Source organism: Caloenas nicobarica, chromosome 2 (genome assembly GCF_036013445.1).
Source record: "Caloenas nicobarica isolate bCalNic1 chromosome 2, bCalNic1.hap1, whole genome shotgun sequence".
Taxonomy (NCBI): Eukaryota; Metazoa; Chordata; class Aves; order Columbiformes; family Columbidae; genus Caloenas; species Caloenas nicobarica.
Window position 1 is genome coordinate 128867727 of NC_088246.1, and position 25575 is coordinate 128893301.

The window sequence follows — 25575 nt, forward strand, 5'->3', positions numbered from 1 at the left end:
CCCGGGAGGAGGCGCTGCCGCTGGCTCGGCCCCCGGCCCCGCGGAGCCGGGACGATGGCGGCCGGGCGGGATCGGGCCGCCCGCCTCCTGAGGCAGCTGCAGCGGGCAGCGTGAGTGCGGCCGGGCCGGGGCGGCTGCGGAGCCCGTGGGGCCGCCCGTGGGGCCGCCCGTGGGGCCGCCCGTGGGGCCGCCCGTGGGGCCGCCCGTGGGGCCGCCCGTGGGGCCGCCCGTGGGGCCGCCCGCGGGGCCGTTCTCCCGCCGCCCTTCCTGGGCAGGTGCCGGCGGCGGGGCGGAGGGGGAGGCCCGGCGGCCGACGCGTCTTGGACGTGAAAAGCGGCGGCCGCTCCCTCCCTGGGGGTCTCTTAGCGCCCTCTCCCCAGCGCTGACCCGCCGGGACCCACCCGTGTGCTCCCGCCCGTGGGACCGCGGAGCCGGGCTCCGTGGGGGAGGCGCGAGGGACGGGCACAGACGGGAGACTTTAGGCAAGGACAAGCTGGGGGTTCTGCTGTAGTTTTAGTTTTTCCTTTTAACCATGCCTTTTTTTTTTTTTTTTCCCCAACCTTTTAACTAGATGTCGGTGCCCGAGCCATTCCCACACTTATTCCCAAGGTAAGACTTAATTTGTGTCTCCAAAATCATTATGTAGGAGACTATGGCCCTGTAGAGCCGTACGCGTCGGTATAACCTGGACAGAGGGTGCAAGTAACAGGTAGTAAAGTGAACGGTTTGAAGAATAAGGTGAGCAGTTTAAAGGAGCAGGTAAGCAGTCTGTTATATTTTGCAACTGTGTAACAATAGTGGTTATTGTTGGAGACATTAACCATTTCCACATAAGCCATAACCGATGCATCCTGTTCCTCTCCCGTTGATGAGAGGCAAGCTGACCAGAAATTTGCTGTGGCTGCTACTACTGCTGTCATCACCTGAGCCATCTCAACTTCAGATCTGCTTTCAAGGGGAAAAATATGCATCTGTTGCATTAGAAAAGAAACGGGAAACTATGTGAATAAAAAGGAGCTATTCACAAAGCTTTGGCTTTTTATACAGTCAGTCCTGAGAACGCAGGTCGCTTAGGCCAGGGTTGCAGGGTAAGAGTAGGTGAGCTGTGCAGAGTGACCGAGTCACCCTGGAAGGAATTTCTGTTTGCACTGACTAGAGGGAGTCCATGGGAATAGCTTATCTGTGTGCTGTCCAGTCTCCAAATCCAATAAAAATTAGTATTTTGGGCCATAATTTCAGCAGTATGTAATTCTGAGTGGCTTGGTTTCACTTGCTTTACTCAAGACACTTTTTAAAGAATTACCATTACCATTTTACCTATGGAAAAGCTAATAAATGTTCAGATATTTGTTTTGCCCAAGACCATCATACAGCAAGACAACAGTGCGGCTGAGAAGTGGAATCTCATTCTTCTGCTTGTCTGCTTGATGTCAATTCAAACTAAGCCCTTGTTAAATTGAAGTCTTAGTTAAGGACCCTCTCTGTATGTTTAGGCAGCAATTGGGTCTATAACGTAGCAAGATGGTATCAGTTCAATAAGTCTCTAAATAGTGGGAATTGATTTAACCGTGATTATAGCAGAAAAAAAGAATGATCCTTGTGTGTCTTGACAGTGTTAAAGGAAATAGTTCAAGTTTTCAACTTGGTAAAATTCTTCCTGAAAGTTAAGTTTGGCTCAAGAATGTATCAGCAGGGCACTATCAGAAAGCAAGAGGGTGAATGGCTTGGACATGTTCTTAGCCTGTCAAATTAATGACTGAAGGTACAGCAGACTCAGACTCCAGGAGAGGTCAAACATGTACAGCCTGGCAAGAGATGGCAATGAAAGAGCTGATAGCAGCTGGCCTGGGCTTGAATAGAAAGTGCATAAAGGATTTCAATACATCTATCTGTTACTGTTGTGGGTCAGTGCTTCAGTGCACCCTAGAGTGTCTGTAAGACTCATTATCGGGGCTTCACGCATTGGATCTGAATCCAAATCGCATATTTTCAATTAATACAGCAGACAGAAGGCATTACTTTAGCAGGAAAAGCAGAATGCCTCATCCAATCTTTTCTGGGAGAAGAATGAGCTGTTGCAGTGGACGCAGTTTGCTTCACTTTGTGGCAAAATCAGGATGTGCAAGAAATGGAGACTTTTGTGGAAATTCATGCAAGAATGACAAGGCAGAGAGGGGATGTGACAGAAATACTGTCCTTATAAATATCTTCTTTCTTCTACTAAATACAGTTGATAGTGACACACTGATTCTTACTAAAACTCTGTCTATTATTAGCAATGCATGAAGTTTCTTAATTTTCAAGCAAGCAATTCCCTTTCACCTGTAAGTCTAGAACTAGGCAGAAGAAAAAAGAAGTGTAAACTCCTGTTAGTCTTACTCTCACACATACAAAAGATGTCCACTCTCTGGGTGCATATGGAGGACGTCTTATGGATTTTTTTTAAAAGTTGTTCTGGAAGTTATTGTGTAGCCCCCACACATTTGCAACACCTCTCAACGTGTGTGTAGCAGCCTGTGTGCTCTGCACATACTCAGTTCTACTTACAATGTGCTCTCCTGGTCTTTGCGGACTGCAAACAAGTTGTGCAAACTTCCCGCTAACTTATTCAGTTTTTGTAGGAAGGAATTAGCTCTTGAAAGGAGAAAACACTCTTGTTTTGCAGAATTATATGAATCAAAGTAAGTACTTGGATCATTTAACCTCACAAAGAACAAGGGAAGAAATGGGTTACTGTTACCCAGACAAGCCAAGATTACCTGTGCAAATGTATTAGTGATTTTTAAAAGCAAATAAATCTGTCCACTCTACTATTGAGATACAAACTGAAGTAACTTTTTGTTCCCTAATTTTACTGTTTCATTTCCATTGCAGTCACTGAACAGCCTACCTTGGGAAATACGGACTATGCATTTGAGGTAGATTTACTAATAAAATATGTTTGATTTAAAAGTAGTATTTTGTGTACTTCCAAATATGGCATTAACAAATATTTACATTAGTAAATAATTATATTTCACTTTGGCTGCTTGGGACTAGATGCTAATACTCCATTTTTCCAGAAAAAAAAAATGTTCCTTTTTTTGTAGATGGCCATTTCAAACATCCGATATGGAGAAGGAGTTACTAAAGAGATTGGCATGGTAAGCTGCCGTAGCGTGAGTCCGTCACGGGTGAAAAGTTGTTTTCTAAAGGGCTGCTGGTGCTACCAATGCATTTTATAAGGGAAAGCTTATATATGGTGTGTCTGAATCTCCACTGCTTTGCAGTATGCGTAATCATATAGACCATTGTAGAAAGGTCAGAAAATACTGTAGGGTAAAGAGCAGAAGCAAGTTAACACCAGTTTTGCTGTGGTGTAAGTGAGTACATGAAATGCAGCTTAGTGGATAATTAAACTGCTGATGATTTGCCAGGATTATGTGACAATATTTTTCTCTGACAGGGAATTTAATTGAAAAAGTTTTGAATCCTGGTGACTCACCAGGATTTTCTCAAGATCACTTTCTTCTCTTCCAGTGCTCATTAAAATGAATCAGAGACTTTCCATTAAATTAGGTGGATATTGGTTCAGCTCTGAGTTTGCACTGTGAAAGTGCAGAATTTTTGTTTCAGCAGCATGAGATGATTCACCTGGGTACCTTGTTCCGGTTTGCCTTTATCATTGGGTTTTTTCACTTATCATTTTTTCCCCTCTTCTTGACATTTATGGCATTAAAAGTCCTCCTTTTCATTTGCAAATTTGTAAAGTAAGTTGTCAGACAGTAAATGAAATTAGACAGAACTTCTGTCTTTAAACAGCCTTAGTTTCATTTAGAATTTTATGGTTTGTATAGTTATTGTGATAATTAATTTAGCAAAGGTTAGGATGTAGTATTTTTATTCTTTTTGCCACCTTGTTTTGAATTTTCATCAATAATATTCAGTATTCAATTTTCAAGATTTTAATGCCAAGCATTGGTAGGCAGTTAGGGGAGACCTAACCTGTGGAAAGGCTTTTTTATGGCATAGGAATTGTGTAGGAAAAAGTTTTTTGAAAAAATATTTTAGATTTTACTGTAGTCTTAAGTGGTTGCACATGGTTTTCACTCGTTCAACCTCTTTATCATCAGTTTTCTTCTATTGTAGGACTTCAGCTTTATAAATTGGGCAGCTTCATACTTTATGCTGTTTTCTGCATGGTATATGTATGTGGTTAATCCTGGTTTTCTTCAGCTGATACTGTTTAAAAAATTTACAATAACCAACTGGGTTTAGGTTGGGTTATTTATTATTACTAAATGTTTTCGTTAATTTGGGTTAGTATTTAAATACTTCAGTGTATGATTTTATACCAGTTGTTTGGGTTTTAATTTCATTGTTCTTGTAGGACCTGCAGAATCTTGGTGCCAGAAGAGTTTGTTTGATGACAGATAAAAACCTCTCCCAGCTCCCTCCTGTAAATGCAGTACTGAATTCCTTGGCAAAATATGGTATAAACTTCCAGATGTATGATAATGTCCGGGTGGAGCCAACAGACCAAAGGTACTATGTCTGACAGGGCGCTTCTGCAGGTAGTGCCTCGGCTCTGACAGCTTCCCACACAGCTGTTTAAACACCTCCTTGTCACCTGTACGCTGATCTTCATAGTTAGTTCCTCCGTGTGTTGTTTTTCCTCTGACTAACTGGAAAGTGTTTCTTGTTTTACAAGTTTCCTGGACGCCATTGCCTTTGCTAAAAAGGGGGAGTTTGATGCCTACGTTGCTGTTGGAGGCGGGTCTGTGATAGACACCTGTAAAGCTGCCAACCTGTATGCGTCCAACCCTGCGTCAGGCTTCTTGGATTTCGTCAATGCTCCCATTGGGAAGGGGCAGCCTGTCACTGCGCCCCTCAAACCGCTTATTGCAGGTGAAGCAAGAAGGGGGGGTAATGGAGAGTGAGGGCCAGGAGAAGGCGAGTCATTCTATACTCTGTACGATATTTCTACTGAAATCAGCTTTCCATGACTGTTTCACCTTCTTCAGGGCTTACTTCTGCTCTAGTTGTATACAGCAGCGATTTTCCTGTTTGCTTCAGTGGAAGTAAAATCACGGTTTTTGTCATTAGTTTGTCGTGTTTAGCTGAGTTTGATTCCTTTTACTGAGAAAAGAGATCAAAGTGGCAGTTTTTCTTTGATCTGTTGTCTTCGGATCAGAGATACCTCTGAGATTTCCTGGATCCTGTATTTTTGGTGGCATTACTACTGTATTTTTATTTAGTTTACAATATTATATATTGACTATTTGTTGTTATCCCCATTCTTCCTCTTAAGTTCCTACGACAGCTGGAACTGGAAGTGAAACCACTGGTGTTGCCATTTTTGACTTCAAAGAACTGAAAGTAAAAACTGGTGAGATTTTTTTTTTTCTGTCTGCTATTCAAGACAATTGCTTTTCTGATGTCTTCCATTATGTCCATGCCTTGAAAGAAAGGGATACAGCATATCATTTCACGTGTCATTTTGTTTGATTCAACTGCCACAGGCAAATTTGAAGAGCTTAAAGGTTTCCTCCTTTAATTATATTTATAGCATATTAACATAATGAAATGCCTATGTAATACAGTGGATTATATTTCGAAGGCAAAACAGGAAACTAAAATCTTTCAAGTTCTTAAATGGCAGAAAATGTTAATTGCAAAGGAAATTTTTATTTACATTCATGGTCAACCAACTGTTCCTTATTTCCTCTGTATTTTTCTTTCTGCTTTTAAGACTTTTGTTTCTTTGTTGTGTAATTGCAACCAAATGTTCCTTTTCCAGACTTTTGAAACATCAGGCCTGAGATGCTATGCAAGTGAGGGGCACTGTCTTCCTTGGGCCTTTTCACCCCTGGCAAATAAAGATTAAGGCTAAGATGTCATCTTAAGCTTCATAGCTGTTTTGAGGTTTTATTTCTAAATGTGTGGATTTTGTATGCCACACAGTCTACAGTACTTTGTACCCAAATGCATCTGCTGAGGAGCTCTGACTTCAGAGTTTTCTAGTCTGTCAGTCTGTGTGTGTATGTCTGTGTGTCTGTCTCTCTCAAAGCTACATCTGTGCCTCCTTAACCAAAATATGAAGGCATGGTTGTTACAGATGCTGAAGACAGCAATTAGCAATAGCAATTGACTGTGGACACAAACCAGTCTTGCCCTCTGATTGCTCACAGAAGATACAAATATAAGGTGTATCTAGGTGTTCCTGCTCTGGCAGGGGGATTGGACTAGATGATCTTTCAAGGTCCCTTCCAATCCCTAACATTCTGTGATTCTGTGAATAATGTTGCAGATGCCATTCAGCACAGCCATTTTGAAAGCGTAGGCGCTGAGGAGGGTTACAAATGGAGACAGAACATTGGTATAGTTCACTTCAGGCGACAGTCTCAAATCATATATATCAGTAAGACTTAGATTCATAGATACTCTCTTCACTTTTATCTTCATAGTATAAAATAATTTTCCCTCATTATTCTTATGGTTTTGACCTTAAGCTTGTCTTGTTCTATTTTGCTGCAAAAAAATGTTTAAGTAATTTTCCTCACATACTGCAGGTATTGCTTCAAGAGCCATTAAGCCAACATTAGGCATCATTGATCCTTTACACACACTGTCTATGCCTGAGCGAATAGTGGCCAACAGTGGCTTCGATGTGCTTTGGTGAGTTTTCTGTGTAGGCTGCTACTTGAATTTATTCCGATTTTGTATTTTTACTTTGATTGTAGAAAAAATATATTTTAGGAGCAGAAAGGATTATCTTCTTTTTTCTCCCTTTCCTGTTCTTGTTAAGATGGTCTCTGATATACTTTCCTCTGACTTAATTTCACTACCTCCCCCAGAATGTATGAAAACAAATCACTTATTTGCAGCAATTTTGTTTTTGCAGTGCACTGGAGAAACTGTGTGCTTCCAGGATGATTCTTGTCAGGGAAGAGAGTCCAGGTGTCCCTTTTTAAGAGATCAAGTAGGTGATTAATCACAGTTGAAACAGCATTTAGCATTTCTCACAGCCATGGCAGGGAATAGAGAAGAAGGATTTTCTAATGAAAGCCACAATGTGTCAACGAAAATTTGTGAAGGCTTGTGGGATGCTGGCAGGTCTTAGCCGAGTTGAGACCATCTTCAGAACCTCTCTCATAATGTGCTTTTCACATGGCATGAAATTCTCTTCGTCTTAAACCTACAGCTTTTAACTGCACAAAATGCATGGAAGTTTCTCTTTGGAGGGTCAGAGCTTACGTTGCTTCTGGGTGCTGTGTATATTAAAGTAATAAATGTATAATGAAACGGTGCGATTTCTTAAGCGTGGTGAAGCATCTTGAACTACAACATCTGTGATGGAATTGAGGCGTTTGTTCATAAATGAAAATGTTTTTTCTATAGTTTTGCACATCTAAATGTAGCAATGTAGGCTGTACCCCTTCTTTATGTAGTCGGATGCACGAGTACCTGAGAGATGAGGTTGTTGGCAGTTCCACTTAGCTTAAATATCATACTCCTATGTTTTTAAAGGTCGATACTTTTTTAAAGAAAGGTAGCTTACAATGCTTCCAGTGCCAAAGCCTCTTACGGTTCCTGTCCTACAGAAAAGAAACGCAGCCATTGCAGCTGCGCAGTGCTCTTCAGTGAAAAGCATCACACCCCAAGATGCCAGTTCATCAAACCTGCCTTTAAGGATGGTGTGAGCTGACAGGTTGTGACTGTGTGGATTTTGGATTGACTTCTGCCTGTCTGTTGGAGAGCGAAGCGCTCTGGAGGTGCCTGCCCAGCATCTCCCAGTTGGCTATGAGATTGTATTTCTGGTTTTGGCAACTGAAGTAAATAAGAACAATGTGCATCCAAAGGACAGCAGGGCAGTAAAATGGTACTCTCCCACTTAAATAATTCATTTTTTAATCTTTCTTTTAGCCATGCTCTAGAATCCTACACCGCTCTTCCCTACAACATGCGCAGTCCCTGCCCTTCCAGTCCAATCAACCGACCAGCTTACCAAGGCAGCAACCCCATCAGTGATGTCTGGGCTCTTCATGCTCTCCGCATTGTGGCTAAATATTTGAAAAGGTAACACCTTTAACAGACGCTCCCCTTGCAGTGTCTTCAGTATTCAGTACCCGAAAGGGATGCTTAGAAGAAAATGAAAATAAGTTGAACTACTACATTAAACCTTTATTTTGTACCCAGGATTTATCTCAAATAAAGCAAAAAGTTTTTCAAATAAAAGTGGAAGTAAAATTAGGGTTACTAGGCTGTGTTGAGGTAGCTTTTTAATGCTTCTGTGGATTTATGTCCTCAGTTAAAGGTATTTCAAGCTGCTCAGCTAATACGGGAGCAGCCTTCACATGTCTTCTTCAAGAATCCTCTTTCTGTGGCAGTATGAGGGGAATATGTAACAAACTGAATGAAATACCGCAGGCATAATTTCTGTGACGATCACTGTAAATTAAGATACTTTTACACCCATCGAGAAGGTAACCAAATACACTTATGATGAATGTATTTGCTGAAAACTAGTTCATACTTGGAACACCTTTAATTTAGATTAAGTTTTGAGTTAAGTGTGAGTTGATTTTGATCCCTACCAATAAAGTTTTATCCTGTATACAGCTTTTGTATACCATATGCACTTCTATTAAAGATCAATGTGTTGGGTTTTTTTTTTCTAAAAGGCTTTTTACAATACCTGGCTAGTCAATGTGGCTGTTTATTGTTCCTGTGGAATCTATGCATCAGACTTATTCTCCATGTTGTCAGACTACACAAGCAGTCTGATGCGTAGGAAGGCGAGGAGCCCTGTCCTCCTCCTGCACAGATGGTGGGATCCAGACCACCCACCATCTAATGAGATGGTGAGAAAGCTGGAGTGATCTTGGAGCTGTACATAGGATTGCCAAAGCTTCTAAGTACAATTGTTTAAATCGCCACTGGGGTGAATATGGCTAAATTCACTCTATTTAATTGTTTTTGGAAAAGTTAAAGTAAACTTGCCCTTCACTGAACCAGTTTGATCTACTTACTGATCCAGAAGCAGAATTGTTCTCTGACTGAAGTGTGACTTGATTCTATCCCCAGCACCTAAATCTCAGCTTATCTTCGAGGTTTTTGTGTACCTGTCCATAAAGAAGCCCCCCTCCCTTCTCCATCCTGCATTACCAATCCATTTGCGAATTCACTGATACCGTTGTCTCGATCATGCCCAGAGCCATCAGAAACCCTGAAGACCGTGAAGCAAGAGCCAACATGCACCTGGCAAGTGCTTTTGCTGGTATTGGCTTTGGCAATGCTGGTGTCCATCTCTGGTGAGTATAGAAAAATGTCAGCCCCATCCCAAGTCAGCTTCTAGCTGGTATTTGTTTCAGATTGCCAAAGACATTGCTGCCTTTGTTGCTGAGTGTACAATAACACATTGTAGCCTGGCCTGTGATGCAAGGGGAGCTGTGTTTTCGGGAAATTGATGGGCTCTTGGCATGTACATGTATGAGGACTGTGTGTTCTAGTTCTTGCTTCTCAAATCCAGTCATACGAAAATTCCAAAATGTGGCCTTCTTTAGTTACCGTGGTAGTGAAAACCATCATTAGAAGAAAAAAAGAATCTATGCTATTTAACATGTTGAATTTCATGCCAGCTGTTCTGCAGTGAGACAGCAATGAGACAATCTTGTGCCATTCCTGAACTGATGCAATTGTCTGTAAGTTTGTCTGTGGGGAAGGCATTCAGCAGACTGAAATGAGCTGTAATTAATATTGCAGAGCAATGTAGTTTCATCTGGGTGAAAATCTCAGAGAAGCAAAGCCTAAGCCTGAAATGTGTGAAGTTATTAGCAGTCATTCTCTTCAGAGACCTTCTTTTCATTCCTTTTGTTTGACCAAATCCACTCTTTAATTATGCTTTAAAATTAATGTTTATTTTTCTCAGGCAGTGTGATCAGGTAGGGATGTAGATTATGCTGGTTTTGGCATATCTACATTACTTCAGTAACTGAGCATCTTTCAGTCCAGTCAGTGGAGCAATGTAATTTCACATTAAAAAAGTTAGGAAGTGCTGGTTTTTTTACAGCTAGGTCCCTAATGTGCAGCAGAATGAGGGTAGTCTGTACCTGATATCCATACCATATCTGTACCTAAATACCTTTTGAGTACCTGTACCTAAGAGACTTGTATACAGAAGACTGAGTGCACAAGGGACAGAACACGAATTTTCCAAATACCGGGAGAGCTGCCCTAACCACTTTCTCTCTACTCTCTGTTCCAGCCATGGAATGTCTTACCCTATTTCTGGTTTGGTGAAAACTTATAAACCAAAGGATTATAATGTGGATCACTCTCTAGTGGTAAAACTTAGTTTATTTTTTTTTAATCGCACCTTTCAATTCTCTGTTATCTCACATTAATGAGCATTAAAGCACATTGAAGTTGAAAGTACACGTGATTTTATTATTTTTTTTTTTTTTTTAAATTTTTTTTTTTTTTTCCCCTCCCAGCCACATGGCCTTTCTGTGGTGCTGACATCCCCAGCAGTGTTCGCTTTCACAGCACGGATATATCCTGAGCGACACCTGGAAGCTGCAGAGATACTAGGTAGGAATCTCTATGGATACAGCTTACTAATACAAATGGAATTCTTCCCAAAATGTCTTTTCGGGAGGAAAAAAAAAAATGTGTGCAAGCTGTAGTTGGTTGTTGGAGGGATTTTAGGTTTAGAAAACAAGATTCTAGAGTCTGGCTGAGTCACACATAATGCAAACTTATGTAGAATAATGCTAAATTTTTATATTGGATGATGTAGTTAGAGGAGCAAGCTGGAGAAATCTGCTTCTTGGCTAGAAATGTGGACAGCTGAAATTAACTGTAGGTCTGTTATGAATCAGGAGAGAGTAGCTGTGATTGGCACCTCTTTTGGTGCTTTATGGAGAGTAGTTACTTTATAGTACATACCATGAAACAAACCAGTACTCAGGTGCATCTGGTAGCTAAAAGGAAGCATCTTGCCTAACAAATTCCCTGCTGTGGCAATGAATTAGGACTGAGTGATGTTCAGAATCACTCCTGCTCCTTTTCCGTGTCACACAACTGTGCGTTTTGGTCTTTCTACTGTAGGCCTAAGCTTGTTTGTAGATGTTGGGATTTCTCAGTGGCCGATGTCAAGGGCAAGCATGGAGCAGCTATTCTGTGAGCACATCCGTGATGGCTCAGAAGTGGGTTAACGAACAAAGTGGCCTTTTCTGCTTCTTAGCAGAATTAAGGTAAATGCTGCAAGCTGGCAGCCCTTTTAAAGGTTACCTTTTCATACAGTGCTTTGTTATGTGTGCAACCCATCACCAGAAGATGTCCTAGAGAAAGGGTACCTCTTCACTGCACGCCCAGCACGGCTGTGTGTCATCTCAGAGCTGTTAGCAGCCTGTGACAGCATGGCTCTGTCGTGGGCTAATTTATTTATATCTAAGGACATTTTTTTTTTTTTGGTCTGCGCTAGACTCTGTGTTGTAGCTAAACTGCTGCTAACACCCGTGCTCGCTAATGAGCAATCACAGCCACATGCACAGCAGTGCAGAGAGAAAGTGGTTAGGGCAACTCTCCTGGTATTTGGAAAATTTGTGTTCAGTCCCTTGTATGGTCAGGCTTCTGTATGCGAGTCACAGCAATCCGGTCACATGTGTGACTTCCTTATATAAGTCATCTGAAAGCATTGTGGATTTCAAGAAAGAGTGGCAGGTTTATATGGACTGTGAAAATATCACAATATTTTAAAGAGGATGTAAAACAACATGGTCAGAAAAACTACACTGGGGAAAATTCCATTTGTTTTATAAATGTGGGCTATGAGGTTTGTTCAGCCTTCCTCCCAAGTACGCAGTCCTGCCTGGGATCCAAACCAGAACACAAACCTAGTTGGAATCATATACTAAGCAACAAAATATCCGTGTTCCTACAGCAATAACACACAACTCAAAGTAGACTAAGAAAATGTTTCTGGGTAACTGGCCAGCACAGCATATCAGAGAATTTTAACTCTGGCTCCTTGATTTTAAAACAAGTGGTTAAAAAGCAGTTCCTTTAGGTTTTGTGGTATGAACTGCTGCCATAAATTCTGTCTCTGAGAGCTCTGTTAATTTTCTCAATAGAAATATAAGCTACATTATTGTCTGCTTTGCTGTAAAGGGACTGCTGAAAACATGTCACGTGGAATTGAATTTGTTAATTTCCACCTGGGTTGTTTACTTCTGATTCCAGTCCAGAGTCCAACTGACTGCAGTAGCTGATTCAAATCTGTCAGGTTGCCAAATGCAATGACTAGGAAGGTATTTTATGACACGAAGCAGATTACTAAATAGCTATGTTATGTGTATGTACAGCTGTGGATTTAGGTACAGCCAGAAGCAGCTTTATACCTCCCTGGGTAGATTCTCAAACAGTTGAAATAGGTGTGTATGTGGCCAGAAATTTTCAAAGTGCAGTCAAAGGCTGATATATCCTTTACGTTGAGCAAAAAGAAATCACTAGAACTATAGCAATACTTTAAAACTGCCCTTCACATTTACTGTCCTTTTTTTCCCTCTTCCCTTTCCATTTTACTTTACTCTCTGAAGACACTGGATTTATTTCCCAGTTACTCCTCTACAGCAAACCCCAGGATGAACTCAGACTGCATGGCATAATCCTGATAGCATAAGACTTCATACGAGACTGTCATACCTTATTTGTCAGTTTCTCCCAGACATTATCTACTACAGTACTGCCAGTCTTACTACGCGAATATCTGAGCTCCTCAAATGAGCTTGCTGGTCTCCTGTTCACTTAACACCCTTTGAATGTTACATTGAACTGCATGAGCATCACAGAAAATATTTTTCCTGTAGCTATGTTGTGCTCTTATTCATCTCTCAGTGTGGCACTCGGACCTAACATAGTTCTGGTGTAACATCATTGAGGTTACGGAGAGAACAAATTTAGCTCGGCTTACTTTGAAAAGAAATCATATGGAGAAATCTGTGTCATGTATCTGGACCTGTTTTTATTATTACTTTTAAATAAGTACTGACCATTTATTGAAGAAGTAGAAGCAAGCTATTCTGTAAGAAATATTGGTAATCTTCTATTTTATATTGATGCTCTCACTGCTATTCAGTAGATGTTTCAAAGATACCAGTTCCTCCTCTTCGGTTTTACATTATCCTACATAAGTCGGCACATATTCAAACAGCATTAAGTTTAGGATTTACTTAACCCCTTGAACACTGCCTTGCCATCTCCTGTCTTCCTCAGCCTACGCGCTCTAGTTCTGTCTTGAATGTGCGATTGAGCAGAACGGTGGGTGGTTTCCCTGTCCTCTAGATGTCAGCAAACTCAAGGCCTTAAAATAAAGTTACCATTTGGCTCTCTGTCCATAAAAATAAATACCATTGATGTTCATGCGTTAGCGTCTTTCCTCCCAGCAGTTAGACTGAAAAGTGCTTCTCCCTGTGAGCGCGGAGGGAAGGGCAGTTCACCTCGTGTGGCACTCCGTCTTTCTGGCAGCAGTTACCTGCTTCTGACCTTGTTTTATTTCACCTTCTGCAAACTATTCCAACCGTAAAATGAAGACCGATTCCTCTTTTTGCTGCGTGTTGCTTTTAGGGCAGTGACTGTTATGTATGGATATGTATTCAGCTGATATTATGATTAAATTAAGTCCAGAACAGGCTTCCTCCGCTCTCTCCACCCTACAGTCAAGGCATTATGTCTTATTTTAGGAGCTGACATCCGCACTGCCAGAATCAAAGATGCGGGGTTTATTTTGGCAGACACGCTCCGGAAATTCCTATTTGATCTGAATGTTGATGATGGCTTAGCTGCAATTGGTTATTCCAAAGCAGACATCCCTGCGTTAGTCAAAGGCACTCTGCCGCAGGTAAGACAGAAAAAGCAAACCAGTTTTTCTTGTCAAATAAAATAGAACAGATTTTTGAAAAAACAGAAGTGTTTCTTTTCAGACAAGTGTTATTTGTAGTCCTACATGAAAACAATTAAAATGGAGAAAATTACGGATAGTCAACTGTATTTTGGTTCTCTGCACAGTTTAGATTTTTCTTTTCAGTGAGACGGAACGCATGCGGCCGTCTGTTATTCACATGGATTCAGAAAGAATGGCTAGATGCTTGGTTTTTTTTCTTAAACGTCATATTTTTGAAAAAGAGGATGTTTTTCATAGGCCTTTGATCTTTGTAGAAGATACTGCTTTTTCATAACTATCTTTGTTAATTATGTGTGCAGGATGAGTTATAGATAAAGCCTTAATACCAAGTTCTATCTGGTAAAAATGATCACGCTCACTTTGCATTAAACTTTGCCATATTGACAAGTTGCACTTTTCTTCGCAGATGGCTTTTTTGTTACATTGACCCCCATCAGAATTTGAAATAAGGTCCCCTGGGATTACATAGATTAAACTTTTAATACCCTTTATTGTTACGGTGCTCACAAAGACACTGCAAAAAGCAACACATCACTCCAAAAGCAAAATCCAGTATCTTCCTTGTAAAAAGGAAGTTTGATTCATATGCTATAGACTGTTCTGTCTACTTAGGATTTATTTCCACCAAGGAGCAAGGCAAAGAAACACTACGGAGGAAATGAAACTTTCGTAGGCTGAAAGGTTATTCACAGCAATACCTCTTACCATGTCTGGTTCTTTTCATTCATAAATCTCAGAGCAACTTATAACAGAAGGTAAATATTATTAATATTTAATAAATATTTAAGTAATAATAAAGTTGCTATTTTATACCTGAGGAAAATGATACAAAGGTGCAACTATTTAGGATCACACACAACAGAACACTGGCAAAGCCAGGAAGAAAACTGAGGTCTCTGACCGTCCATCAAATAGATTATGCATGTAAATTGTTGTTGGGCATTTCGGAGGCTTGTTTTGATAAATATGTTCCTTTGAAACAATTGGGTTTGGGTCATCACAAGCACAACATCTCATTGGAGGCATGTTTTGCATAGCTGGGGGTGGGGAAAGGCTCTTCACCAAACGATGTTGAAGGGGTTTTTTGTTTGTTAGCTTTGCTCACATTGACTTAATTCACTTACTGCCATCTCACAGCATTGAATATTAATTGTACTGTGTAAAATGAGATAACCTAACAGTTTCTCAAACCTCTTTTTTGTGTATGAGGTGTAGCACGATGAAAATGTATTAGTGTTCCTTAACAGTCCGTTATTACCTACAGAGGTCGTCCATACAGTTTAATCTTTGGTATGTTTTTTTGTTTTCATCTGGCAGTAAGTTTTCTTTGAAATACAGCACTGACCCATTCGTGTTGGCAAGGCAGCGCGGTGCAGTGGTGACAGCACTAATAACTGTACAGGGTGTATTCTACACTCTGAAGGGAAAACAAAACTAATCTACTCTAGCTGCTGGGATTTGGGATGGGAACTCTACTGGGATGAACATTTATACTTGAAGTTAAAACAGAATTTAATTTTCCTTTCTGAGTCTATTGAAATTGATCATATTTACAGACAGCAGTGAGTCTAGCAAAGAAGATGCTGTCCCAAGGTCTAAGGTGGAAGGACAAGGAATTACTGGAGGGAGTCCAGCAGTGGGCTACAAAGATGATTAGGGGGCTGGAGCATCTTTCTTATGAGGAGAGACTGAGAGAGCTGGGTCTGTTCAGCCTAGAGAAGCTGAGAGGGGATCTCATCAATGTTTGTAAATATCTCAAGGGTGGGTGTCAAGAGGATGGACCAGACTCCTTTCAGTGGTGCCCAACAATAGGATGAGGGGCAACGGGCACAGACTGAAGCACAGGAGGTTCCATCTGAATATGAGTAGAAACTTCTTTACTTTGAGGGTGCCAGAGCCCTGGAACAGGCTGCCCAGAGAGGTTGTGGAGTCTCCTTCTCTGGAGACATTCAAAACCCAGCTGGACACGTTCCTGTGCAATCTACTCTAGGTGAACCTACTTCAGCAGGTGGGTTGGACTAGGTGATCTCCAGAGGTCCATTCCAACCCCAACCATTCTGCGATTCTGTAATTCTGTGATTCTGGGGCCAGCCCAGCTCTGTGATGGTGTTTGAGCGGAGATGGGGAGAACTGAAAATGAGAGATGGTGCAAGGGCTGTTCTCTAGCCCACCCTGCCCCTGCAGACATCCTAGAGGCAGCTACAGTGAGGCTGAACCGCTGGGGAGGCAGGAGCTGCTCATTTTTGGCACTTTACCAGAATGCACTGAGTCAGACTGGGGTGAGCTGGGACCTTGCTGTCTGGGCACCAGCAAATATCAGCAGGTTTGTGCAGAGGGAGCGCCGGTGCCTCTGTGCTGAGGCAAACAGGAGCAGCATCCGTTTGCAGCCTTCTGTCGATACAGCTGGGAAATGCTGCAGTCTGTCATTGTGATCATCTGCTGTTACCCTGTGTCACTTTACATCTTGGTGCACAAGGCTGCAAAACTGTAATTTGGCCCAGAGTGTCCTAAGGTAGGCCTAAAGAATTTCCTGAGTACTTCAGCACTGAGTTGTTACATTTTGCACATTGTGAGTCTGAGAAAAACAACATACTTTTGCAGTAGTGCTGTTTGAATTTGCCTTTTGGTTTCAAAACTGTGGAGAAGCAGCTTAGTCTTTTATTTGGCTGGGTCTGCGTGTGTAGCAGCACTGGTCAGGGGTGGGCAAAGAGGTATCATTGCATTGCTACTGCTGCACCAGCAAAGCTTCTCGTGTAGGTAAAGTTACGCACACACAGCTGCACTTTTCAGACCCATCGCAAGCCGCGCTAACCATGCTGAGCACGGTTATGAGCTGCGAATGTCTCCCAGCTGACTTCCTCACCATGCCAGACCAGCGTTTCGCATGTGAAGTTCACAGCGCGGTGGCCTCTCTGGCTGCGTAACCACATCCAGCCTGTCCGCAAATCGCAGCCCCGTGGCTGCAGGGGGAAGTGGGGCGGCTGCAGCATCGCTCTGCGGCACGGAGCTGCAGCGGTGGCGTGGGCTCTGCTGGGCAGGCCGCTGAGCTGAGCATCCCCCAGGCAGGGCCTGGAGCAGCCCCTTCCCCAGCACCCCACTTGGTGCGGGAGGCAAGGCCCCTAGCAAATTATATCCACTGTCTCACGTTTGAAAAAGCGGGGAGGGGGGGGAAATTTAGAGGTTTTACTGGGACTGCCTCTTCCACGAGGGAGATGTTGAAAGATGTCGTAGGAGAACAAACTCCATCTTGCCAAAGTACACCACATTCATCTAAGGATAATGCCTTCCTAGTGTAGGCCTAGCCTCTGTCTTCGCAAATGTTTGTAACTCTCCCTAATCTTTCGATAAATATTAAAATCATTGATTGTTGAAAGCATGAAAGTACTAATCACAACCAGTATGAGTGCACTAATGTTAGGCCCTTTCGGCGGAGTGTCTCTGCAGTAGCTGATGACCTGCACTAATACCGCTCCTCACCCTCAGTAGCGTGTTGCTTCTCTGAGTTGCCATCTCTGCCTGTGTGGTTATTTTGTGGAGCAGAGCGGTGAAGCATATACCCGAGTTTCATTTCAGTCAGAGGGACTTCAGTGCCCGAAAATTCTGCTGAATCGCTGTCCAGGTGACGACCAACCACAACTGTTGTATTCCAGTTCCAAGGTGTCAGGCTATTTATTAAGCAGTTTCACTACCAGCCATTGCTGTGTCTCTTTTTTTTGAAGTCTGAGTTGCAAGCACTGCTTATTTTCCCCATCTGTGGCAGTTCCTGGGCTTTGAGAGATGTTGTATTTTGGAAATCTTGGTCCCTAAAAACTGACCTCCTAGTACTAGTGCTGACAAATGTATTTTAAACTGGACTATATTCCCAGGATACTACCCACCAGTGTACTCACATCTGTGACTGACAAAGACCCATGTTTGAAGAACTCGACTTTGCAACTGAGCTGCATTTTAACCTTGCTCTGTGTATTTGATTATAGGCAATTTAAACTAATATATTCTTGGAAGTACTGTACAGTTGATGATGCTTCAATATAAATTACTTGATTACTTATTTGCAAAACCTTGTTATTCTCTGTGAAGGACATTAGTACAAAGGTACATAGTTCAGCTATTGTTTGATTAATTTTATTGGCAACCTTCTGTAATCCAGTTTTTCTTTAATCTTGCAGGAGAGAGTGACTAAACTATCACCACGTCCCCAAACAGAAGAAGACTTATCTTCCCTCTTTGAGGCTTCCATGAAGCTTTATTAGCTTAAGATTTTGTTCTGAAAAGCATGCTCTGTTCTAACACAAAGGTAATTTCTTATAGATATGGGCGCTGAATTTGTCTAGAGAATGGAAGAAGTTGTGTGTCTTTGATTTCTGTTCCATTGTACCCTGCCAAAAGGTCAAGTAATTCATCTTTAATTAAATAGCACTCTGAAGTGAAGGCTTGACTGTGGGGGTTTTTTCTTGCTCAGTGGTCAGTGGTATTGACTTGCATAAAAGTTGGAGCAGACTTCTTGCTTTACTGAAGACTTGTGCTTTAGAGGTGGTCAAAAGTGAAAAAATGTTTTAAGGGATATTCCAAAACATTTTACAAATTATGGTTTTTCGCTAAAATTGTCTGAGATTTTGTTTTAAAAAGTTATACTATTTAAGAAATAATTTGGGGCATTTTTAATTGGGAAGGGGAATTACCTCGCAGAAAATGTAAGCTTGCTGTATTCTGTTCCACTGTATCGTCAGGAATAGCGTGGCCAGCAGGACTAAGGAAGTGATTGTCCCCCTGTACTCGGCACTGCTGAGGCCCCACCTCAAATCCTGCATTCAGTTTTGGGCCCCTCACTGCAGGAAAGACACTGAGGTGCTGGAGAGAGTTCAGAGAAGGGCAATGGGGCTGGTGAGGGGTCTGGAGCACAAGTCTGATGAGGAGCAGCTGAGGGAACTGGGGCTGTTCAGCCTGGAGAAAAGGAGACTGAGGGGAGACCTGATCGCTGTCTGCAACTACCTGAAAGGAGGTTGTAGCATGGAGGGGGTTGGTCTCTCCTCCCAACTAACAAGTGACAGTACAAGAGCAAATGGCCTCAAGTTGCACCAGGGAAGGTTCGGATTGGACATTAGGAAAAGTTTCTTCACAGAAGGGGTTGTCAGGCATTGGAACAGGCTGCCCAGGGAAGCTGTTGCATCACCATCCCTGGAGGTGTTTAAAAGACGCATAGACGAGGTCCTTAGGGACATGGATTTTAGTGCTAGAGTTAGGTTATGGTTGGATTCAGTGTTCTTCAGGGTCTCTTCCAACCAAAATAATTCTATGGTCATATTGCCATCTGGCTTCACTAAGGTGGCTATTGAACTGGGGTGCTTTTTGTTGTTTGGTTAAGAAAAATCCTACACACTTCATACATGTTTGGAAAAGGCTTCCTGAAGGTTTGCTTTGGGTTAAAATTTTGACATGTATTGTCAGATATTTATCTTCCCTTTTAAGATCTGTATGAAGCGTATAGGAGGAGCGAGACCAGCATAAAGTGTGATCAGACTCTATAGGCACCGTGTAACAGCAACACATTATCCATCATGAACATTTTGTCTCTGTGGAGGCAACAGCTCCCTTTTCCTGCTGTGTTCTGTGGAAAGAAGATGTCAGCTGCGTCTCTGTGAAGCAATTGCTTCTGCTGAGCTCCTGCAGGTGCTGTCACTGAGGGCACAGCCACCAGCTTCAGGAGGTGCCAGTGTGCTCTGGTTTGATATTAAAAAATATGTGGTGTAGCTTATGGCTGCACCATGCCCCGCTGGGAGCGCTGGTCAAACGTGGGAATGAGTGTGCACGTTCAGAGCAGTTAACCAGCTGGGTGACAGTCAACTGAGAAAGGGAAGTGGGAAAGGGAGAAATGAAACTAAAATTTTAATACTACTTTTCTTTTTTTAAAAAGTGCACATGGTTGTGTGTACGGTTCATTTAAATCAGATTCTGCTTCATGTTGGACCCTTTCAGCATCTGATTCATGCAGCTACCACAGCACAAGACACACAAGAGAAGAAACCCATAACCTCTGGTGTGCTTATTTCTTTCTCCTAGGGAGAGAACCCTTTCCAGTCACCCTGTTGGAGTAGAAGGCTCTGTACTTACACTTTGCATTCTTGTGTTTGCCTGATAAACCTAGTGCTGTCCTAGAATCTAAGGACAGATGTATACTGGATATTGATATGGGATCTATTTTAATTCTCAGTTAAAGTAGGTGGATGGGTACTGGTTAAAGACTGGAGATTTTCTTCCTAACCACAGAGTGGGTTTATTGGCTGTGGTGACTGCACTGCCACTGTGCCTCAGCGTGTGCTGGGACACACATTTGATTTCCATGTCTTTTTGAATCTTATCCTCTGCCGAAATTGCCCACAAGACCTTCTGTCACAAGGGCTGATGTTGTAATAGCAAGGGGCAAGGGATTCATTTTGTTATATTGTGCAAAACTGCCATGTTTGACCAAAAAAAAATTGTCAGACCTTTTTGTATATGATTTTTTTGCCTGTTTGTCTTTCCACTCCTGTCTTTCTCCAGGCTGGGGTAACAGTACAGAGTTCTGAAGAGAGAATCTTTTTTCCAGGAGACTAATTCATGGCAGCCATGCTGTGTTTAGGGAGAATATACTTTTCTGGGGAATGGATCAGCATGTGAGTTTCACCACTGCAGCAGAGCACTTTGTTAGGCAGCAATATAGGGTGTTTCCTTCGAGCACACATCTTATTTGCCATTTATGCCAGTATGGCCATGACGAGCAGGCTGCTTTTTCAACTCACAAAACTTCGCACTTAACTTCCCGTACCAGGTAACCGAGAGCTCTTGCTAGTTTTTTTAATTGAGCTTCACACGCCACTCTGATACAGTAATTTTGTAGATGGGACAACAGTTTTGATATAATACCTAACCCAACACATGCAGGTGGTGCTGTAAGAAGGGCCATTTCTCTTTCCCACATCCCTTTGGCAGCATCAGGGTCTTTCACTGTCTTAAACTGATTGTCAAATCTCACTCCCAGACATCAGCTATGTGAGTGTTTTCCCACCACCACTTATTAGCTACTAGTAGACATTCTCTGAGGAAAAATCAAGGGAGCTCAGGCCACCCCACTGTCCTGTCTGTCAGATAGTGATGGTGTGACAGGGAGGCATGCCCTGGATCCCCGGTGGTGGAAGTTTTATTCACAACTGAAGAGTTACAGAGGTTTTATTCATGTATTATCTTACTATATTACTCTGTACTGAGACAACCTGGTTGGTCAAATATAGCTGTGCCTTTGAACATGCCTGTTTTGTGCACAGGAGCCTGGCATTCTGATAGGGAGCTGGGGTGACGCTGTAATTGCCAGCGCCCGGCAATGGTTGTACACATGTGTGAAATCTGGGTGGCTTGTTCTTGTGGCTCCTGTTACTGCCCTGTTACTCCAGCCTTCCATGATGGATCTGTTATTGTCTTTACATGATACCGAAATGCAAATAACAAATAATATTGTACTTGCTGTAAACGTAAGCATGTTTGAAAGTGTTTGAGAGCAGTGTTTAGCTCTTTCATGTTAACTTCAATCCTATAAAGTCACTGTGAACCAACACCACTCAAAGAAAGTAGGCTTTCACTAGCTTCATAGACCATAATGATTCCTCCTTGTTCCCTGGTGAGCTTGGCGCTCTGCAGACAAAACCATCATATCGTGGGTGACAGCTGAGAGCAATAGTAGAGGCATTCCAGAAATAAAGGCATTCAAACTGCTGCATGTTGTTTCTGTGAACATTTAAGACAGTTTCTGAACACCTTGCTCTGCATAATTGGTACAGAGTTGTAAGTATTATTACATATTTCGTTACAATCCTTGTACGTCATGCTTGTTAGCAGCAGGGCTTGACTGAGTCCCTCCTCTTCCTTGTGGAGTCAGAGACTTACTTTCTGCCTTAAACAGCAATAACTGTATAAAAGGATTTGTCAGTATTTATATAAAGAAGAACAAATGCCCGGTTTATCTAGACCATGTTTTTTGAATAGGTTTCTAGTAAGCATAAGTGGCAGCTATTCAGTCATGACAGAAGAATGAGAAACCCTAGCAACTCCTAATAGAGTAGGAGTTACCGCGTTCATGATTCTTGCTGTGGACGTTGACCTGCTGCTTCTCTCCCCAGGTCCTGTATTCTCCAAGTTCTGTTCAGGCAAACACGAACCGAACCCTGGCCCATCTGGTTACTCAGTCCATCTGCAGTGATAAGCTTAGCTTTGGGGAGCAAATATGAATCAGTGCATATGCAGTGCTGGTGAAAATAATTTTACAGTGGGTATAGTTTTACCTAGACTGCAAAATGGAAAGCCTTCTCTCCTCACAAGGTGTTGGGAGCTTGCTGGATTGCTGCTTGGCATCAGAAGAACTGAGGGCAGCTGATACAATAGTTTGTCCAGCCACTCTTTTTCCCTTGGCTCTTCCCATTCCAGTGCTGATTTTCCCAGCAGTTAAAGCAAGAAGAGAATGAAGCAAAAGATATGTAACTAGCACGCCTAAATCTGCAAAAACTCTCACCATCATCCTGTGTGAATAAACTTGGAAGAAATCACCCTTAGGTTAGTGTGCATGTTCATTCCTTGTTGCATTGTCTTCACTGTAAGGCAATGTGCCAAGGCTGTCATCTTCTGTCATGTGGTTGGCTTTCCATCCCTGCCACCTGAAAAATGGATGAGAAAGAAGAGTGATGGTTGAGAGACACAGCCAAGCTATGTCTGGGCGCTTTCCGTAACCCCTGAGTAAATCTGCTTAAGCATCAGCGAGCTCCCGGACACGTGCAGTACGCCTTGGGTTTAACAGCCTCGCAAATCTGTCACTGCCTTAAGCGTGTCTGTGGAGAAGGGACAAGGGCAACCTGATGCAACGTAGCAGAAGGCGTAAAGGTATGGTCTCCATTTTTCCACAGACTATCCCTGTGTGCTTCCTAAATAAAAAGGATCTTAATTTAAATTCAAACACCAGCTAGTGAATACAGAAAGTGATACGACTGTTTTCCTGATCTCTCCAGAAGTTGTAGCTTAGGCAGGGGTGGAGAGCCTGCTTGTCTGTGCAGTGTCAACCCCCGGCACTGGGAACCAGGGTCTTCCCAACAGCATCCTGGCGTGCACCAAGAATACTGTGGCCAGCAGGACCAGGGCAGTGATCGTCCCCCTGTACTCAGCACTGGTGAGGCTGCCCCTCGAATCCTGTGTTCAGTTTTGGGCCCCTCACTACAAGAAAGACACTGAGGTGCTGGAGAGAGTTCAGAGAAGGGCAACAAAGCTGATGAGGGGTCTGGAGCACGAGTCTGATGAGGAGCAGCTGAGGGAACTGGGGCTGTTTAGCCTGGAGAAAAGGAGGCTGAGGGGAGACCTGATCGCTGTCTACAACTACCTGAAGTTGTAGCATGGAGGGTGTTTGTCTCTTCTCCCAAGTAACAAGTGATAGGACAAGGGGAAATGGCCTCAAGTTGCACCAGGGGAGGTTCAGATTGGACATCAGGAAACATTTTTTAGCAGAAAGGGTTGTCAGGCATTGGAGCAGCCTTCCTGGGGAAGTGGTGGAGTCACCATCCCTGAAGATGTTTAAAAGGTGTGTACATGAGGTTCTTAAGGACATGGTTTAGTGCTAGAATTAGGTTATGGTTGGACTCGATGGTCTTAAGGGTCTCTTCCAACCTAAATGATTCTATGGTTCTATTCCACACCCACCCACTCCTGCTAATCCTCCCTCAAAACCTGCTTCAATCTTTGACTTGTCAGCGAGACACCTGCAGAAATAGAAGTTGCTCTTTGAGCAAGGGTTTGATGGACTGTCAGTGACTGAATTTGCAGGGGTCTCAGCTCTCTTTGCCTGCGTGGTTTTTCCACGTGCAGGTACCTTGGTACTTAACCTTCACTGTGTGCATGTGAAATCACGCAGGCACAGTTTCTTACAAAAAGTTTAGTGTATATTTTTAAGGTGCATTCACCATAGTGTTTGTGGTCGTGTAGTTGTACATGAGAATAAGCAGGATCTTCTACTTTTGCTCTGAATTTCTTAGTGAAACTGAGACAAAACAAAACAAAACCAAAAAACAACAACAATGACCTGGGCTACCATTAGGAAGGCTGCAGTTTCCTTACATGCGACATTTCAGAATTCAGTTTTATATTTTGCCATTTATAGGCTCTCATTAAAAAAACCCAAAATACCATTTATTTTCTTTTTTGCTCGTTGTACTGAAACAGCTGCCATGAATGAGTCAGTAGAAAATGTTGTGTAGCCAAATAATAACAGTAAGAGGAAGAAGCATTTGACACACCACAGTGGAATGTTAATCAGGGTCTTAAGTTAACTACTTTCCTACTAATAGGAGAGACGATGGAAAAGAATAGTTTCAGTCTTTGGTTTCTTTTGAAAAATTACGTATACCTGGTTTTCAGAGAAGCCTAAATGCAACAAATGGCAGCAGATATTTTCCTTATGTCTCTGAACATGGGAATTAAACGCGGAAAAGTTAAGGCACATCCATGAAGTGCCACAGTGAAGTGACAGCAGAGGGAAGGTGACAAGTGTCCTTTGGAGACCCATGTTAATTCATGTCACACTGCAGAGCCACAGAGTTTGGTCCTGTGGCCACGTATGCTGGTGGCACATACACCGCCAAAGTCAACCAAGCGGCAACAGAATGACGGCTGTGCCCGCACTGTAGTCTGAGCTCCGGTAAATGTTTAGTTTAATCTAATACTACTGTATCATGAAATATAGATATCATAGCACAAAACGCTGGTTTATTGATGTGGAACTTTTCCTCTGTGTTCCCTGACTTGCGGTGGCTTTGACCTACTTTAACAATGCACTTCTGCTTTTCCTGGGGTACGCGGTTTGGATGTTTGACCATACAGCCTTAATTTAGTGACTTGACATTGAAATGTTGATTTACACCTGCAGTCAAATGGATAACACATGTTAAAGCCTGATTGTGAGTGGCCCCAATATGTTACCGCTTCATTCTGTGGCATTGTCACTTGCCTTTATGGGATTTAAGGCCACCATTGTGTGGCATTGTTGGGATGGCTATGGACACAGCTGTGGGGGGTGATGCTGCGCGTGGACTTTGTCATCTATCGAAAAGCTGACATCACTTTTGAAAAATCTCTCTGAAAGTCTGGATGTTTATGTGCTGCTGTATGTCTTAAGACAGCATTGGAAATAAAGATGCTTTTTTGCTGGCATAAACAAAAAGCAGTTAGCATTGAATAACTTGCTCTTCTGACCTTTTCACCTCAAGGAAGATTAATGGTCATTTAGATCAGAACTTCCCCACTGATCAGGGGTCTGAAAGCTTTGGGGATTCAGACAGACAAAGTCTTTTCACCTCTAGGTCACCAGCACAGACCGGTGGTGTCTCTCTAGTGACCATTAGATGGTTGCTCAGTATTTGATATGTGAGAGTTGGTGGGCGTAATCCATTTTCCAATGGACGGGTCCCTGCCTCGTGAAAGCTGTCACTACGTGCTTATCTGAGCAGTGAGAAATGGGAATTAACACAAACAGAGCCCGAATTGCAATTGCCTCGCACAACTAAAACCGCAGGGTCTCTTCAAGGCTTGCTTCAGTAGATCAGTCCTTCTCCAGGGTCGTCTTT

General features: G+C 42.6%; 1 protein-coding gene across 3 annotated transcripts; it reads left to right on the plus strand.

Moving 5' to 3' along the window:
• ADHFE1 (alcohol dehydrogenase iron containing 1) lies at nt 1–25141 on the plus strand. Of its 3 annotated transcripts, none has more exons than XM_065628812.1 (15): nt 1–110; nt 572–609; nt 2875–2918; nt 3090–3143; nt 4370–4524; nt 4691–4887; nt 5291–5368; nt 6552–6657; nt 7906–8058; nt 9195–9293; nt 10247–10325; nt 10476–10572; nt 13725–13882; nt 18115–18242; nt 19415–25141. In XM_065628812.1, the coding sequence occupies exons 1-14, from the start codon at nt 55–57 to the stop codon at nt 18196–18198; spliced, it is 1398 nt and encodes a 465-aa protein (XP_065484884.1). In that variant the 5' UTR covers nt 1–54; the 3' UTR covers nt 18199–18242; nt 19415–25141. The 3 variants fall into 3 exon arrangements, with proteins under 3 accessions (XP_065484884.1, XP_065484885.1, XP_065484883.1); XM_065628813.1 differs by having other exon boundaries at nt 22096–25141; XM_065628811.1 differs by lacking the exon at nt 19415–25141 and having other exon boundaries at nt 18115–19403.
• Nucleotides 25142–25575: the final 434 nt, after the last annotated feature.